The 18,973-nt window shown below is 40.3% G+C and overlaps 1 protein-coding gene across 3 annotated transcripts in view; it reads left to right on the plus strand.

Moving 5' to 3' along the window:
• LOC122556498 (exocyst complex component 1-like) overlaps positions 1 to 18,973 on the plus strand; it is a 26,048-nt gene continuing 7,075 nt past the window's right edge. Inside the window, exons 1-2 of one of the 3 annotated variants that reach the window (XM_043703198.1) lie at positions 1 to 506; positions 657 to 787. In XM_043703198.1, coding sequence (XP_043559133.1) covers positions 383 to 506; positions 657 to 787 — 255 coding nt within the window. In that variant the 5' untranslated portion in view covers positions 1 to 382. The remainder of the gene's footprint in view (positions 507 to 656; positions 788 to 18,973) is intronic. The other 2 variants (XM_043703196.1, XM_043703197.1) reach the window with 2 other exon arrangements.

The following is an 18,973-nucleotide window of genomic DNA, read 5'->3' on the forward strand; positions in this document are numbered from 1 at the left end:
TGTACTGGCCATATCAAGAATCAGGTTAAAGTAATTCGCCATCCATCAGCCCACTTTCAGTTTCTATCTCTACTCACACAGGTCTCATCCTGGTTTTGACAACTGATGTGTGATCTTAGGTTACTCACTGCCCTCCTGACCAAAGCAAGTCACAGACTCTACTTCACTGTTGAGAATTTAATGGATTGTCAATAGGTCCAATCACTTTAACGTTTAATACATGTTGTTTCCTTGCCTTCGTTCTCTCAGGCTAGCGCAGTTTTCTGTACGGCTGCCGATCAGCCTGAAGTGATTGTAAACTCTTTGAAAGGGAATAAAAGCCAAATAAATCTTTTGAACTGAGGCAAGAGGAGAGTGCCAACTCATTCCATGAGTGTCGGGCATGGCAAACTTACGGAAGGCGATGCTACAGGAGAATGTTTTCACTCCGAAAGGAGAAAAGCTGATGCACGTCCTGCAAATACAGGTATCTGAAGGAAATGAGGATTACTGCTTGTGCCTCACAGGTAGTCAATGAGATGGGGAAACTTCCTTTTTCTTTAAAACAGTAAACTGTTTTATCTGTGCACTAAATTATAGCTATCTCAAAACATAATTTTTGAGGGGTTGTGATAATTTAACCTTTCCTGCAATGCATCTTTCTGTTCCTAAATTAGTTACCAGGGATGAAGAGGTTCAGATCACCTTTTTGAAAATTTTACCTAATGGACTTAAAGAGAAATACATGACTCAGGCGGTCTGGTTCCTAGAAGATTTAACAGTGGTGGATGGAAGAGATGCGACTGCAGTAAGGAATTTAATTATCATTTTTCTTACCTTGTTACTAAGAGGGATAACCTGTACCTGGTAGAAAAGTCATTCCAACATATTAGCAATGAAGATATGCATGCATTATAGTAAATTGACGACGTGTACATTGTTAAGAATGCATCCAACTTAAAAAAAAATGCTTTGATGAATTTGCTTGCTTTCAGAATATCGTTCGACTGTTTGCAATGATGCTAAGTGGATCTCATATGCAATGATTGGCTTTCTGACAGGGAAGAAAATTTAAAGCAGGCTAGCATTGAATGAAGATTTAAACACTTCATTTTCTATGATAAGGAATTGAACACTCAGCGAAACATATATCATACTGCTGACAAAAATGAGTGGAAAAGAACGGATTGCTGGTCCATTCTTTTCCACTTATTTTTGTCAGCATTATTCTCTGGTGCAAAAGTTGCATATTTTATTTACAAAGTTTTGCATTAAGCTGTTGAGGAGTTTCATAGAAATAGTAGGCATGGGCAATTAGTTAATAAAACATAGCTAACAATAGCCTGTCAGTTCAAACATTCAGTTAAATATCAGTACAATGGACTTGTGCAAAAAAGTAAAGTAATTCATAGCAAAGGATCATGTTATTAAATATTTGAGCTTTTTTTCGAATTGCAACTAATACCAGAGTAAAGGTTTGTTCTAATGAGAAGTTTGTAATGATGGTTTGCAATATGATTCGTTTTATCTTATAAAGACGTAATCGCAATCAAAGACTACTCAAACAATTTTAAAATATATATAAATTGTTCATTCAAATTTTAGCAACTGAAAATACATCTAAAATCATTCTAAAACTGAAATACTAGTACATGAAAGCACTACTGTTATTTGTTCATTTTGACTTATTAATTAAACTCTGCTTTGAAATGAAATAAGTTAAGTGAAATGTTTCAACTTCCCCGTATCCTTGCACACCATTCGTATCGAAATAATCATCCAAGGCTCTCTAGGTGCACTGTCTAAAATGATAATATCATAATCTGACATTTTAATATTTAATACTAGTTAGAAGCTACTTCCTATCCGGTGATTGGCAATTGCCCGAGGACATACTTTAATCAAGAAAAAACATTCGATTGTTTTTAGCCTCTGAACTTCTAATGTTATTCTGGGTATCCAGTCTGGTATGACATTGTCATTAATATTTGTTTGGTAGTGCAGAATTAAGTATTGCTTGAAAAAATACACGTATTGTCAAAGCTTTTCATTTTGCTTATATCAGGACATTCTGAAGAATATCAATGTGAATCGAAACAACATTTTACACTGTATGACAGGGGAGTACTGATTGTTGTCAAGTAGGCTTTGAGTTACACTGACAACCAGCTTAACATTGCCACTCAGACTTGCATGGAGGTGCATGTGCATGCACTTGAGGCTTTATATATTGATATATAAGTCCTGGTTCTTGACAAGCAGATAGAACATGTGCAGATATTGCATCTGTTTCACCTTTACAAAAACAGAAGCGGCCATTTTCTGATTCATTCTTCACAACAATGACTTCACAATCAGAGTTAACCTGCCTAGTTTTAACTGAAAGTTTCATAGCCAACTGTCGGTCATTTTTATCCAACTGGTGCATTCTCCATGGCGCAACAGTGAAAAGAGTCCATTTACCACCCAATCAACATAAGAGGTGATGACACCCTAGTGGTATTAGAACATAGAACAATATAGCGCAGAACAAGCCCTTCCTTCGCCCCTCGATGTTGGGCTGACCTGTGAAGTATTCTCAGCTCGTCCCCCTACACTATCCCAAAATCATCCATGTGCTTATCTAAGGATTGTTTAAATCTCCCTAATGTGGCTGAGTTGACTACATTAGCAAGTAGGGCATTCCACGCCCATATCACTCTCTGCGTAAAGAACCTGCCTCTGATATTTGTCTTAAATCTATCACCCCTCAATTTGTAGTTATGTCCCCTCATACTCGCTGATGTCATCATCCTATTGTTGCTAGACTGTTAATCCAGAGACTTGTTGAGGTAATGTTCTGGGGAGCTGAGTTCAAATCTGGCCACAGTAAGTGGTAGAAGTTGATTTCAATTAAAAAGTCTGGAATTATGAATCAACTGATGACCATGAATCCATTGCCATTGTTGGGGAAAGCCAATCTTGTTCACTAATGTCTTTTTTGGAGGGAAACTGCCAATCTTACCTGGTCTGACATACATGTGAGTCCAACGTGGACTACAATGTAGTTGACTCGTAACTGCTTTCTGGGAAATAATGGGATAAGCAATAAATGCTGGCCTAGCCAGTGATTACTTCATCTGAGTGAATAAGAAAAAAGCAATTTCTCCCTTCAACAAATAAAATGTTGTTCCCATTTCACTGATTTCCTTCCAAATGGCTTGATGAGGATGAGACAAAAACATATCTATTCAACAAAGTGTATCTATTTTCAGCGGATCATGTTTTGGGATCCTTAAGGGGGAGGGGAGTAGCTCCAGGTTGTGGTCCACATAAATACCAATGACAAAAGTAGGAAAAGTCAGAAATTCAGAGAGCTAGAGTGGAAGCTTGGAGCTAGAACAAACAGAGTTGTTATCTCTGGTTTGTTACTTGTGCCACGTGCTCGCAAAGTGAGGAATTGGGAGAAGGAGCAGTTGAACACATGGCTACAGAGATGGTGCATGAGAGCGGGATTCAGGTACCTGGATAATTGGGGCTCATTATGGGGGATAGGTGGAACCTCTACAAATGGGATGATGTACACCTGAACCAGAGGGGTATCAATATCCTGGGGGGGAGTTTGATAATGCTCTTCGGGAAGGTTTAAACTAATTCAGCAGGGGGATGGGAACCTGAATTGTAGCTCCAGTGTACAAGAAGTTGAGAATTGTGAGGTCATGAACAATGTTTCAAGGTCACAGGACTGTACTGGCAGGCAGGAAGGTGGTTTGAAGTGTGTCTATTTCAACACCAGGAGCATCCGGAGTATGATGGGTGAACTTGCACCATGGGTTGGTACCTGGGACTTCGATGTAGCCATTTCAGAGAAATGGATAGGGCAGGGACAGGAATGGTTGTTGCAGGTTCTAGGTTTAGATGTTTCAGTAAGATCAGGGAAGGAGGTAAAAGAAGGGGAGGTGTGGGCATTGTTAGTCAAGGACAGTATTACAGTGACAGAAAGGATGTTCAAGGACTCGTCTACTGAGGTACTATGGGCTGAGGTTACAAACAGGAAAGGAGAGGTCACCCTGTTGGGAGTTTTCTATAGGCTTCCAAATGGTTCCAGAGATGTAGAGGAAAGGATTACAAAAATGATTCTGGATAGGAGCAAGAGTAACAGGGTAGTTATTATGGAGGACTTTTACTTTCCAAATTTTGACTGGAAACACTATAGTTCGAGTACTTTAGATGGGTCAGTTTTTGTCCAATGTGAGCAGGAGGGTTTCCTGACACAGTATGTGGATAGGTCATCAAGATGAGAGGCCACATTAAATTTGGTACTGGGTAACGAACCAGGCCAGGTGTTTGAATTAGATGTAGGTGAGCATTTTGGTGACAGTAACCAAAATACATTTACTTTAGCAATGGAAAGGGTTAGGTATATATCGCAGGACAAGACAAGGACAAGAGGTATATACCGCTGGAGAAAAAGCAATTATAATGCAATTAGGCAAGATTTAGGATGCATAGGATTGGGAAGGAAACTGCAGGGGATGGGCACAATTGAAATGCGAGTTTGTTCAAAGAATAGCTACTACGTGTCCTTGATAAGTATGTACCTGCCAGGCAGGGACTAGGTGGTTGAGCAAGGGAACCGTGGTTTTCTAAAGAAGTTGAATCTCTTGTCAAGAGGAAGAAGGAGGCTTATGTAAAGATGAGATGTGAAGGTTCACTTAGGGTGCTTGAGCATTACAATTGAGCCAGGAAGGACCTAAAGGGAGAGCTAAGAAGAGCCAGGAGGGGGCGTGAGAAGTCTTTGGCAGGTAGGATCAAGGAAAACCCTAAAGGTTTCTATGGGTATGTCAGGAATAAAAGAATGACTAGGGTAAGATTAAGGCCAGTCAACAACAGTAGTGGGAAGTTGTGCGTGGAGTCTGAAGAGACAGGAAAGGTACTAAATGCATATTTTTTGTCAGTATGGATGGGGAAGGAAAAAGACAATGTTGTCAAAGAGAATACTGAGATACAGTCTATTAGACTAGACAGGATTGAGGCTCATAAGGAGGAGGTGTTAGCAATTCTGGCAAATGTGAAAATAGATAAGACCCTTGGGCTGAATGGGATTTATCCTAGGATTCCCTGGAAAACTAGGGAGGAGATTGCACATCCATTGGCTTTGACCTTTATGTTGTCATTGTCTACATGAATAGTGCCAGAAGACTGAAGGATAGCAAATGGTTGTTCCCTTCTTCAAAAAGGGGAGTAGAGACATGGTGTGGGGTGTATATGGATTTTAGTAAAGCTAAAATAAGGTTTCCCCAGAAGGGTGGTGCAGAAAATACAGAGGCATGAGATTGAGGGTGATTTAGCAATTTGGATCATAAATTAACTAGCTGTAAGAAAACAGTGGTGGTTGGTGGGAAACGTTCGTACTGGATACAGTTATTAGTGGTGTACTGTAAGGATCTGTTTTGGGGTCACTGCTGTTGGTCATTTATATAAATGACCTGGATTAAGACATAGAAGGATGGGTTAGTAAATTTGTGGATGCCACTAAAGTCGGTGGAGTTCTGGACAGTGCGAAAGGATATTGCAAGTTACAGAAAAACATAGATAAGCTGCAGAGCTGGAGTGCAGAAAATACAGAGGCATGAGATTGAGGGTGATTTAGCAATTTGAATCAGAAATTAACTAGCTGTAAGAAAACAGTGGTGGTTGATGGGAAATGTTCGTACTGGATACAGTTATTAGTGGTGTACTGTAAGGATCTGTTTTGGGGTCACTGCTGTTGGTCATTTTTATAAATGACCTGGATTAAGACATAGAAGGATGGGTTAGTAAATTTGTGGATGCCACTAAAGTCGGTGGAGTTCTGGACAGTGCAAAAGGATATTGCAAGTTACAGAAAAACATAGATAAGCTGCAGAGCTGGGCTGACAGGTGGCAAATGGAGCTTAATGCAGAAAAGTGTGGGGTGATTCACTTTGGAAGGAGTAACAGGAACACAGTATACTGGGCTAATGGTAAAATTCTTGGTAGTATAGATGAACAGAGAGATCTCGGAGTCCATGTGCATTGATCCGTGAAAGTTGCCACCCAGGTTGATAGGGTTGTTAAGAAAGCATATGGTGTATTGGCTTTTATTGGTAGAGGGATTGAGTTTCGGAGCCATGAGGTCATATTGCAGCTGTACAAAACTCTGCTGTGACCTTACTTGAAGTATTGTGCACAGTTCTGGTCGCTGCATTATAGGAAGGATGTGGAAGCATTGGAAAGGGTTCAGAGGAGATTTACCAGGTTGTTGCCTGGTATGGAGGGAAGGTCTTGTGAGGAAAGGTGAGGCACCTGAGGCTGTTTTTGTTAGAGAGAAGAAGTTTAGAGGTGACAATAGAGGCATACAAGATGATCAGAGGATTAGGTAGGATGGACAGTGAGAGCCTTTTTCCTCAGCTGGTGATGGTTAGCACGAGGGAACATAGATTTAAATTGACGGGTGATAAATATAGGACAGATGTCAGAGATAGTTTCTTTACTCAGAGAGTAGTAAGGGCATGGAATGCCCTGCCTGCAACAGCAGTAGACTCACCAAAATTAAGGGCATTTAAATGGTCATTGAATAAACATATGGATGATAATGGAATAGTGTAGGTTAGATGGGCTTTAGATTAGTTTCACAGTTCGGTGCAACATCGAGGGCTGAATGGTCTGTACTGTGCTGCAATGTTCTATGTTCTATGCCAAGTCTTGTTATTAGTCTGTTAGGAAATTCAAATAGTGCACATCTTTTGGATTTTTCAACTGCAGTATTTAAAGTGTGCACGTCAGAAAGACATTTGAATGACAACGGCTTTGAGTGTCGCTATTTTACACTTGAAAAGGATAGTTCTATCGTTCTGAATGCAGCGGATATTGACTGAATAAAATGTAGCCAACTACTTAACATGGGAAACATCAGGAAGTTGTTGAGGACAAATGCTTTAAACCTTAATGCAATCATTATCACTCCTCAAATGAGAAGATTACTGGCTTGTGCTATATTTGACCTTTTTGAAATAACCTCTCTTCTAAGGGTTTAAAATGCTATCCCTTCTTACCTTGATTCATACATTCAAACATTTGTTATCCTACTATTTATGTCTTGCACACATCAAATTTTCCAATTCACTGTTACAGACATTGAGTAAATTGATTTCTGACCAATGATTCATTCCAATTATTGGCCACTGGAAGTAGGTAACTTCCAACAAGGAGGAAAGTCGGAGATGCAGGATAGTTATTTGTGTTTATTCATTCACAGAATGTGAGTATACTTGAAAGTAAGGCTTTTGTTGCCCGTCCCTTGTTATTTCAATGTGATGCTTGTGAGTCATTGTCATGTTCACTGAGAAGCAGAGCAGACCTTTATTGGGAAGCTCAGCATCAACTATATTGTTCTGGGCCTGGAGTCACATATAGATGAGACCAAGTAAGGGCAATAGATTTATTTTTCCATGTTAGTGAATCAATCTAATTAGCACAACCAAGCAATTTCACACAATCACAAAATTGTTATGATGCAGATGGAGGCAATTGTTGTGCCTGCACTAGCTCTTTAAACGAGCATCATCACCTAGTGCCAATTTCCTGCTTATTCTCCATACCCTTGTTGAATATTTCTATCAAAATAATCATCCAATGCTCTCTAGAGTACCTCAATTAAACCCATCTCCAGCACCCTTCCAGGCAGTGCATTCTATACCCGAATTACTCTTACTTCTTTTGCACGTCACTTTAAAGCTATGCCCTCTCATTCTTGTTCCTTTTACAAATGGGAACATTTTTTCTCTAACCACAGCCAACTTATGATTCTGATAGCCTTTATCAAATCTCCTCACAGCTTTCTGTTCTCCAAAGAGAGCATCAAGGCTTTCTATTTATCCTCACAGCTGAAGTTTTTCATTCCTGAAACTACTCAGGTTATTTGCTTCTGCACTCTCCCCATTGCATTCACATCTCTCCTTTATTATGGTACCCACGACTGTACACATGCTCCAGCTGAGGTGTAACAAGTGTTTTATGCTGGTTCATCATTACCTCCTTGGTCTTGCACTCTATTCCCCTATTAATAATGCCAAGGACACTGTCCGCTTTATTAACTACTCTCTTCACTCATCCTGCTACCTTTAATGCTCTGTTTCAATGTGACTGTGATTGATGCTAGTACTTTATTCCATGTTTTATCTAATTAACTAGATGTCAGGATTGGCCACAGATAAATCATCCAGCAGTCTGGATCACTAATGCAGTGACATAATCATTATTTGACCATAGACCTAATTCATGTTGGGCATCATAACTACCAAACTCTGTTTTTGGTGAATGACCATGTAGACTTAAGATCACAAACAACCAATGATCTAAAATCTCTACAGATTGATCCAGGTGCTCCTATGCAAGGTCAGTGTGATGACTTTCTGGTAATTAATTCAATCCAATGCTTTGCTGTATCTGTAATTTGTGAGCCAGTAGAAACTTGAACTGACACAGCACCAAATCTTTTACAGCCAAAATTGCAGCCTGAAAACTTCAACTGGGATTGCAAATTTAATGAAAAGTGATGGAACACATCCAAGTTTTAAACAAACTGCGCTCTTATTGGCAATAGAATCCAATTTGCTCAAAAAAACTTCCGCAAGCTGCACATTTCGTCATTAAGGTTTAGATAAATCCAGTAACATCTGTGTGTTTTCAGTTTGTTTCTGGGAAATATTTTGATAAGCAATTACTCAGGGGTAAGAAAAATCATTGCTTGCAAGCAAGGCAGAAAATTTATTTAAAGATTTCACAGCTCTGACTGGAGATAATTAGGACATGATGTATTGGGATAAATTTAGCAAGATAATGGGCGTCATGGTGGTTCAGTGCTTAGAACTGCTGCCTCACAGTGCCCAGGAACCAAATTTGATTCCAATGTCAGGCAACAGTTTGCATGGAGTTTGCATGATCTCCCTGTTCCTGTGTGGGTTTCCTTTGGGTGCTCCTGTTTCTTCCCACAGTTCAAAGGTGGCATGTTAGGTGAATTGACCATGCTAAATTGCCCACAGTGTTCAAGGATATGTAGGCTAAATGGATTAGCCATGGGAGATGCAGGGTTACAGGGACAGGGTGGGCCTGAATGGGAAGCTAAGATTTTAAAGCTAAATATTTATTCTGGTGTCTGAAACATTTTCAATCTGTTTAGGATGAGAGGATTTCAGTGTTGGCTTTGATTGGCCTCCACTTTCCTTATTCCTCAGGTTCTTGAGAACAGGGTGGATTCTTTTTCAAGAAAGGAAATAATCACTGATCCTTATTTCCAGGAACTTCTTGTTAGGAGTCATTTAATTGATTTTGCAGGACAAACAAGAAGCCTGTACAACTTTGTGCTTAGTGATAGCACTTGGCTTATGCCAGGAGGATGTGTTATGATAAGACTTTACACAGCCCCAATTACATCTTCTCGTCAGAGCGGCCTCAACAGCATAGGGAAGTGCTTTATGTTATCAAGTAGACAACTGAGAGAGTTCAGATTGAACCCCATGATAGACATTACCAGGACCTCTTGTCAGACTGGACTGAGGACTAGCCCCCTCCCATTTTCCACTTTCTGACATGACCATCTGATTCAATAAATATGCATGCAGTCATCACATGCTGTTAGTGTTAAGTTTTGGTGTGCCATACACCAAGATGTCAAATAACCCTGACACCCCCACCACCACATAGAATAACAAACACTCTGTCTGTGTGCCTGTGCAAAACAGCAAGTCAATACGGCAATACTAATGCACTTCAGATCTGGTTGAAGCATCACAGGCATGGTACTGTTGGAGAATACTTATTCTGGATGCTCTGAACTATTCCCTTCAGTGTTTGCCGCTGTGCCTCTATTAGTCCATTCCCTAGCCAAGTATGCCAGTCCACTTCAGCTAGCTCAGCTTTCATACTCACATCGTTGCTTTAGTTACATGTAAAATATTAGTCTTAGACAAGACTTGAACATTCATTAACATGCTGGACGACTGGAATTACATTCACAGATACGACTTTCTTAGCCAAAAGAGAAAACGCCAGTATTCACAAATCTGATTTATAGGTGAGACATGTCACCGGTGGGCTAGACTGCTTCCAGCAAGCTCCGATGAGTACGAGCTTCTCCAGCTACTTGGCTCCTTCATGAAAAATAAGAAGTCTCAATTGTATGCAGTTTTACTTCTTGTTGTTAAATGTTTACAGTGTAAGGGGTGAAGCCTAATCAGGCCAACTAAGCTACCCAAGTGAAGCAGCAAACCTGACCAGGGTAAACAAGTGAGGCTCAACAAAAAGAGGCTCAATAAAAATGTCATCTTTTGTGGTTGTGTTCTTGTCCCATGAAAACCTTTGGTGAAAAGCTCTTGGAGAAGTCTTGAACCAGAGGGCATTGTCTCAGGATAAGGGCATGTCAATTTATTATTGCGATAAGGAGAACTCTTTTTCATCTCAGATGAATGTAAATCTGTGGAACTTCTTAGAGTCATAGGGATGTAGAGCACAGAAATAGCCCTTCGGTCTAACTTGTCCATGCCGACCAAATATCCCAATCCAATCTAGTCCCATCTGCAAGCATCCAGTCCCTATCCCTCCAAACTCTTCCTATTCATATACCCATTCAGATGCCTTTTAAATGTTGCAATTGTACTATCTCCACAACTTCCTCTGGCAGCTTATTCTATACACGTGCCACCCTCTGCGTGAAAAAACTGCCCCTTAGGTGTCTTTTATATCTTTCCTCTCTCACCCTAAACCTATAGCCTCTAGAATCCCCCACCCCAGGGAAAAGACTTTGTCTATTTATCCTATCCATGCCCCTCATGATTTTGTAAACCTCTATGAGGTCACCCCTCAGCTTCCGACGCTCCAGGGAAAACATTGCCAGCCTATTCAACCTCTCCCTATTGCTCAAATCCTCCAACCCTGGTAACATCCTTGTAAATCCTTTCTGAACCCTTTCAAGTTTCACAACATCCTTCAGATAGGAAGGAGATCAGATTTGCACACAATATTCCAACAGTGACCTAACCCATGTCCTGTACAGCAGCAACATGACCTCCCAATTCCTGTACTCAATACTCTGACCAATAAAGGAAAGCATACCAAACGCCTTCTTCACTATCCTATCTACCTGCGACTCTACTTTCGAGGAGCCATGAACCTACATTCCAAGGTCTCTTTGTTCAGCAACACTGCCCAGGACCTTACCATTAAGTGTATAAGTCCTGCCAAGATTTGCTTTCCCAAAATGCAGCACCTCACATTTATCTAAATTAAACTCCACCTGCCACTTCTCAGCACATTGGCCCATCTGATCAAGATCCCATTGTAATCTGAGATAACCGTCTTTACTGTCCACTACACCTCCAATTTTGGTGACATCCGCAAGCTTAACTTGTCTGAGAGAATTGTGGGCAGAGTCTTTGTTTGTATTTAAGGCCGAGATGGACAGTTTCTTGATCAGAGTCAAAAGGTGTGGTGCTGGAAAAGCACAGCCAGTCAGGCAGCAACTGAGGAGCAGGAGAGTCAATGTTTCAAGCATAAGCTTTTCATTCCTGATAAAGTGCTTATGCTCAAAACGTCGATTCTCCTGAACCTTTTGACTTTGAACTCCAGCATCTGCCATTCTCATTTTTTCCCAGATTCTTGATCAGTCAGGGAATCATAGTTTATTGGGAAAGGGCAGGAAAGTGATGTGAGGACCGTCAGATTAGCCAAGAACATATTGAATGGTGGAACAGGCTTGAGGGGCCAAATGGCCTACTCTTGTTCATATTTCTTATGGTTTTATGTGTGGTAACTTATTTTGTATGAATATTTATCAAATACTGATCATAACATGATCAAGCTCAATGTAATATTTGTAAGCGAAAAACATGAATCTAATTTACATTCAGGTAAGGCTGACTTTAACGAGTTGAGACTGTCCACAGTAAAGTGAGAAAATCTGCTAATGGGTTAAACAACTGAAGAACAGTGGAGGATTTTTAAATAAACATTTAATACAATACAAAACCTGAGTTTAACCACCTGAGAGGGAACAGTTCCACTTCACAGAAAAACAAAGCTATAGACTACTAAAAGAAAGGGATACGACAAAGCAAGAAACAGTACAGATCCTACTAAATAGGAAATGTGCAAAAATAAGCAAAAGGTCACAAAGCAACTTATAAGAGCTACTAGAAGGGATTACGAAAGGAAACTTGCCAAGGACATCAAAATCAACAAGACGATATGTTGATAGTTACATAAAGGGAAAGTGGTGGTCAGGAGCAATGTTGGCCTATTAAAGGGTGAAAGTGGGGACATTGTCAATGACTATGGGGACATATTGAATAATTACTTTCCTGCAGTGTTTACAATCAAAAAGGAGAATAGCTTTCCAGAAGTCCTAAGGAAATTAATAGTGAGCCAGAAGCAGGGATTGAATAATGGGCGGCACGGTGGCACTGTGGTTAGCACTGCTGCCTCACAGCGCCAGAGACCCGGGTTCAATTCCCGCCTCAGGCGACTGACTGTGTGGAGTTTGCACATTCTCCCTGTGTCTGCGTGGGTTTCCTCCGGGTGCTCCGGTTTCCTCCCACAGTCCAAAGATGTGCAGGTCAGGTGAATTGGCCATGCTAAATTGCCCGTAGTGTTAGGTAAGGGGTAGATGTAGGGGTATATGTGGGTTGCGCTTCGGCGGGGCAGTGTGGACTTGTTGGGCCGAAGGGCCTGTTTCCACACTGCAAGTAATCTAATCTAATCTAAATGTAACTAAAACATCTGTAATGATGAAATGAATAGAATTGAAGAGCAACAGATGTCTGGGGCCTGACAACTTATATCTGAGGGGTGTTAAAGAAAGTAGGGGAGCACATTGTAGATGCCCTAAGTATTATCTTTCAGAAGTCCCGAGATACAGAAGCCATCCCTCAGGATTGGAAAATTGTACATGTCGCTCCACTTTTTAAGAAGGTTGAAAGAGGAAAATCAAGGAATTACAAATCAGTTAGCCGAACATCAGTGTGGGGAAATTGTTGGAGTCTATAATCTAGTATGAGGTGACTGAACACCTTGATAATTTTCAGGTAATCAGGTACTGCCAGCATGGATTCATGACAAGTCGGTCATTCCTGACAAACCTGATTTTTCTTTTTGAATAAATATCTAAGGTAGTGGACCGGGGAATGTCAATGGATGCTAGTTTATATAGACTTCTAGAGACATTTGATAAAGTCCTCCATAAGAGACTGTTAACTAATACAGAAGCCCACAAAATCAAGGGCAAATTATTGGTCTGGCTATGAAATTGGTTAGTAAGTTGCAGGCAAAAGAATTTAGGGATAATTACTAGGCACACAAATTGGCAGAGGTGACCAGTGATGCCCCACAAGAATCTGTACTAAGGCCTCAATTATTCACATTGCTTGTTAATGACTTGCATAATGGCAGCAAAAATCATATATCTAAATTTGCTAAAAACATAATATTAGATGGCATTGGAGACAGTGCAGATGCTAACAAAGGAGTATTGATAGACTAAAGAATGGGCAAAACTTTGGCAGGTGGAATTCAATGTAACCAAGCGTAAGCTGATCCATTTGGATAAAAAAAAGGATAGATCAGGGTACTTTGTAAATATTATGAAGTTAAATACAATGGATGTCAAAAAAGATTTGGAGATTCAGATGCATAGATTTTTAAAATGTCACAAACAGGTGTGAAAAATAATCAAAAAAGCAAATGGATTGCTGGACTTTGTAATTAGAGGACTGGAGAACAAGGATACTGAAATTATGCTTTGGGTATACAAAACCCTGGTTGGACCTCATTTGGACTACTGAGAAGATCTGTGCACCACAGAGTAGGAAGGATATATTGGCCTTAGAGTAAGTGTAACATATATTTACAAGAATGATACCTGGACTTTAGGGGTTAAGGACTGATTACACAAATTAAGCCTGCTTTTTCCAAAGTTTAAAAGGTTAAGGGGTGATCTGATTGAAGTCTTCAAGATATTAACAAAAAAAGCTAGGGTGGATAAAGATGAGCAATTTCTACTAAGTGGGGATTCTGCGACTTGGAGGGATAGTCTGAGAATTAAAGACAGACTGTTCAAGAGGGATGTTAGGAAGCATTTCTACATAGATGTTTGGAACTCTGTTCCACCAATGGGAAGAATGCTGCATCAATTGTTAATTTTAAATCTGAGATAGATAAATTTTTATTGAGCAAATTGATGGATATGGGTTAAAGGCAGGTATATGGAATCAGGCCAGAGATCATCCATGAACTCATTGAGTGATGGAACCACTCAAGAGGTTGAATGGCCTACTCCTGTTCCTATGTTCCTATGTACATTCTCCATGTTATGATGAAATGTGAGTGTCCTGATGGTAAATGAGCTGTTGAGTGTTGAAGTTCCTTTAATGTTTTAAGTGTGATCCTAGTAGATTTGTGAGAGGCAGCACCACTGTAGTGCCAGTTGTGCTATATTGGTTGGTACAGTGAAATGACAGATATTGATATATCTGATGGAGATGTCTGGCACTAATCTTGAGTATGAAAGTTCTCTGCAGTGGCAACTTAAAATATTAACTCAGGTTCATAGGGATGTGAAGCATTGTGTAGAAAGCGATACATTACCTGGTGGAGCACAACAAATCATTCATCCTCCTGCAGCTCTGGAGCCAGGTTCCCTTCAACCATCTGCAGCCATTTATGTCCAGGTCATCTTCCCTCAGGAAAGAAAATTCTCTTTTCCCATGGAGGCCTTCAGGAATTAATCTAGAATGGCCTCACTAGATCTTGGTACCAGTATTTACCTTGTCTCTGATGTCTCCATAGGTAGGATCTGTGCAGGTGCTTGTTAAATACTGCACCTAAATATAGGAGCCTGGATAGTCCTGATGGGCTTTTAAAACTTTTGCCCATAAAATTTCACATTTTACCGTGCATTCATATGTAATAAGGTGGGAAGAATATAATTGCATAACCAAAACTTGCCCACACCTGTGGCTGGTGGGGGTTTTCCTCTTGCTATTAGTTGCCCTGATAGTTGGTCTGTAGAAAAGATTCTGCTATAAATTTCACTCCTGGAAGGTCTAACTCTGATGTTTTTGACACACTTCCTGTTTCTTGATATCTCAGGCAGTAGAAATCATTTCCTCCTACTTAAACACTTAATTTTTATAAAACTTCCGTCAAACAGCTTTTAACTTTCTAAATTCCAGTGGAAAAAAAGCCTAATCATTTAATGTCCTATATGTCCTAATGGACTAAAATCTCACTTTGGACATTCACTTTTCTAGCTTTTAACTATTGTCAGCATTAATTTTAGATGTAAAGTGGATCTCAGAATGAAATCTATTTGCTATAGTTTTGGACTAAGTATGAGGATCACAGTAGATTTTTTAAAAAGTTATAAACTTTTCCAATTCCACTCCCATTGTCTCTTCAAAGCAGAACAACTCTTCATTAACAGTAAGCCAAACCTGTCGAATAAAGCCAGTTAGTGAACTCCCAACAGAAGAATTTGCTTATTTCAAAAAAACCTTGTCGAACCAGTCTTGGTAATAAATAAGAATTTCTCTTGACATGTCTTAAGTTGGAGACAGGAGACTTCATGAAGTCCCAAGTCAATATTCTTGGCAGTAGAAGCCAAAGTCCGAAGGTGAGATGGAAGATCCAACTTTTGAATTTCTCTCACAATACACTTTTGCCTACTTCAGGTGATAGATGTTCCGTGTACCTGCATTCTAATGGATACAGCCCATGCTGTTATGATGATAATTCAGAATGCCATCGTATTTATATACATATTTTCATTTCTGCATGTGTGTATTGCATTTCTAATTTTACTAGTGTTTACTAATTAATAAACACACTGATAATTTAAGAAAACCCAGTCAAATCGACTCCTCTTAACTAGAAGTTACCTTGGACCTGGGAGAAAGGTTTCCACAATGGAAGCAATCCTTTTTCAGTTAACCTTGTTGCAACCAACTGAGTGGAAGGGTGAATTAACAATTTGAGGCCTTTCATCCCTCCTCACCCTGGAACTGATTGATTTGGGGGATTCTATGTGGAACTCTAATGATTTGAAGGATATCACCCAAAATCTAGGACTAAAAGTTTACTCAGAGAGTTGTAGGGTGTGAAACGCACTGACTGCAACAGTAGTAGACCCGCCAACTTTAAGGGTATTTAAATGGTCATTGGATAGACATGTGGATGTAAATGGAATTGTGTAGGTTTGATGGGCTCTAGATTGGTTTCACAGATCAGTGCAACATTGAGGGCCTACGGGCCTGTACTGCACTGAAATGTTCTATGTTCGATGACTACCAATGCCCCTAAGCATTTTCAGTCAGCTCATTAGCTCTTAGGTCAGTAGACCTAAATTTAGAGTTGCTTTTAATCTGTCAGGTTTTCTTCTGAAACTTACCATTTGGCTTTTGGCTCAGTGTTCTAATTTGGCATTCATGCAAATATCAAGAATTAAAGTTGAGTGGATAATGGAAACTGATTCCCAGAAAAGTGAATGGAGTAATTTCAAAGAGACCAGTATCCCGTCACCAGCTCCAGCCTCCCCACTACTCTTGACCCACTCCAATTTGCCTATTGGACCAACAGATCCATCTCAGATGCCATATCACTTGCCCTTCACTCCTCCCTAGAACATCTTGACACCAAGAGCAGCTACGTACGAATCCTACTAATTGACTACAGTTCAGCCTTCAACACTATTATCCCCTCGAGACTGATAACTAAACTTAGTGATCTCGGACTAAGCCCCACTCTCTGCAACTGGATCCTCAGTTTCCTGACCCAAGGCCACAATCAGTGAAAATTGGGGACAATATTTCATCCTCACTAACACTCAACACAGGAGATGTGTACTCAGTCCCCTACTGTACTCACTGTATACCCATGGCTGCATCACCAAATACCAGACTAATGCCATTTACAAGTTCGCTGATGACACCACCATAGTTGGTCCAATCACAAATGGCGATGAAACAGACTACAGAGGTGGAAGACCTGGAAGAATGGTGTACTGAGAACAACCTCGCATGTGAATGGCAGCAAAACCAAGGAACTCATTATTGACTTTTGGCAGGATGTTACTCATGCCCCCCTACAAATTAACCCGAACATTGGTGGAACAAGTAGAGAGTGTCAAGCTCTTGGGAGTGGTCATCAACAACAAGCTTTCTTGGACTCTTCATGTGGACGACTGATTACAAAGGCCCAACAATGTCTCTTTTTCTTCAGGCAGCTGAGAAAATTTGGCATGACGCCATCGAGGCGCATTCTGTTTGGATGTGTTACTGCTTGGTATGGCAACTACCATTCAAGATCAGAGACGGTTACAAAGAGTGGTGAACTCGGCCCGGGCAATCAAAAAGGCCAACCTCCCATCTATTAAATCCATCTACCAGGCCCACTGTCAAGGAAAGGCTGCCAGCATTCTCAAAGATCCATCCCAGCCTGGCAATGCTTTTCTACACCCTCTACCATCGGGGAGAAGGTGCAGAAGCCTGAGCACATGCTCCAGCCTGTTTTGAAACAATTTCTACCCTACTCTTGTTAGAATACTGAATGGACTCACAAACTCTTCACATTCGCCTCTACCGGTGTTTTTGTTTTTGCTGCTGTTTACCTATTATTTACTTTTCTATGTTAATTAACTCTGTGATCTGCCTGTATTGCTTGCAAGACAAAGCTTTTCACTGTGCCTCAGTACACGTGACAATAAATTCAGTTCAATTAAATTCAATTCACCAAGTCACTGTTTGTTTTCACATGCATAGTACATGTCACTGGTCCAGTTTCCAAAGAGCCAGTTCACAGAGTGAACAGTACTTCTGACACAAAAACAGAAATTGCTGGAAAAGCTCAGCAGCATCTGTGGACAGAAATCAGAGTTAACGTTAACAAACAGTTCTGAGGAAGGGTCACTGGACCTGAAATGTTAACTCTGATTTCTCTCCACAGATGCTGCTGAGCTTTTCCAGCAATTTCTGTTTTTGTTTCTGACTTACAGCATCCTCAGTTCATTTGGTTTTTATGTAGAACCTTTGGCACTCCTGTTTATATCTGTCAGCCAGGGCACTCTAATTGGACCAAATTAACAGATCCAATCAGGGAACCTATATTCTACAATGTCCACCTGGCTGACCTCATTACAATCACTACAGTGAGCACTGACCTGAGTGCAATCAATTCACTGTGTTTGGGCAGGCTGAGTTTTTGTTATTTTTCTATGAACATATGAGCATATCTTTTCCACTCTCACAGAGAAACATTCTGGAGCAGCTATTCCAGTGCAGTACTGAGCATGTGATGCACTAATAGAAGAGCTATGTTTCTCATTTGGTCATTAAAAGGACACCCCATCTGCCCTCAGAGCTGGAGTTCAAAGATCCCTGGGCATTAATTTTGTGGAATAACTGTAGTTATCCCCTGTGACTGGGCCAAGTTTTATTCCTTAGCCAGCATCACTAATTTGCAAAAAGAAATACTTGACATGACATGGATGTTGTTGGCCTGACCATCACATATTGACCAGTCCTCACCTCTCTGGGGAAGGTGGTGGTGAGCCACTATTATACACCCACATTACATTTTTAAATGCATTTTACAAAAATTTATTTTTCCGCCTAATCTCTTTTGGCAGTCTCTGAAGACCTATCTGATTAGAGATACTCGTGATTATGAAAATGTTTTACAGGCAGTACTTGAAGAAGATATTCACTCGTGGGTTAGATCAGAATTCTGAAAGTCTCTAATAAATTCAACAAGAGAAACTTCTTTTTTAACCAGAGGATAGTTAGAATTAGGAATTTGACATTACCAGTCAAGCAGCATAGTTACATTCAAGGGAAAGCTAGACAAAAGTCTAAGAGACGAAGGGATAGAAAGATATTTTGATAGCTTTAGATGATGATCTGTTTGCAAAAAGAACATATACAAAATAAAGTCAGAGAAAACTTGCCCT

This window comes from Chiloscyllium plagiosum, chromosome 14 (genome assembly GCF_004010195.1).
Source record: "Chiloscyllium plagiosum isolate BGI_BamShark_2017 chromosome 14, ASM401019v2, whole genome shotgun sequence".
NCBI classification, from domain to species: domain Eukaryota; kingdom Metazoa; phylum Chordata; class Chondrichthyes; order Orectolobiformes; family Hemiscylliidae; genus Chiloscyllium; species Chiloscyllium plagiosum.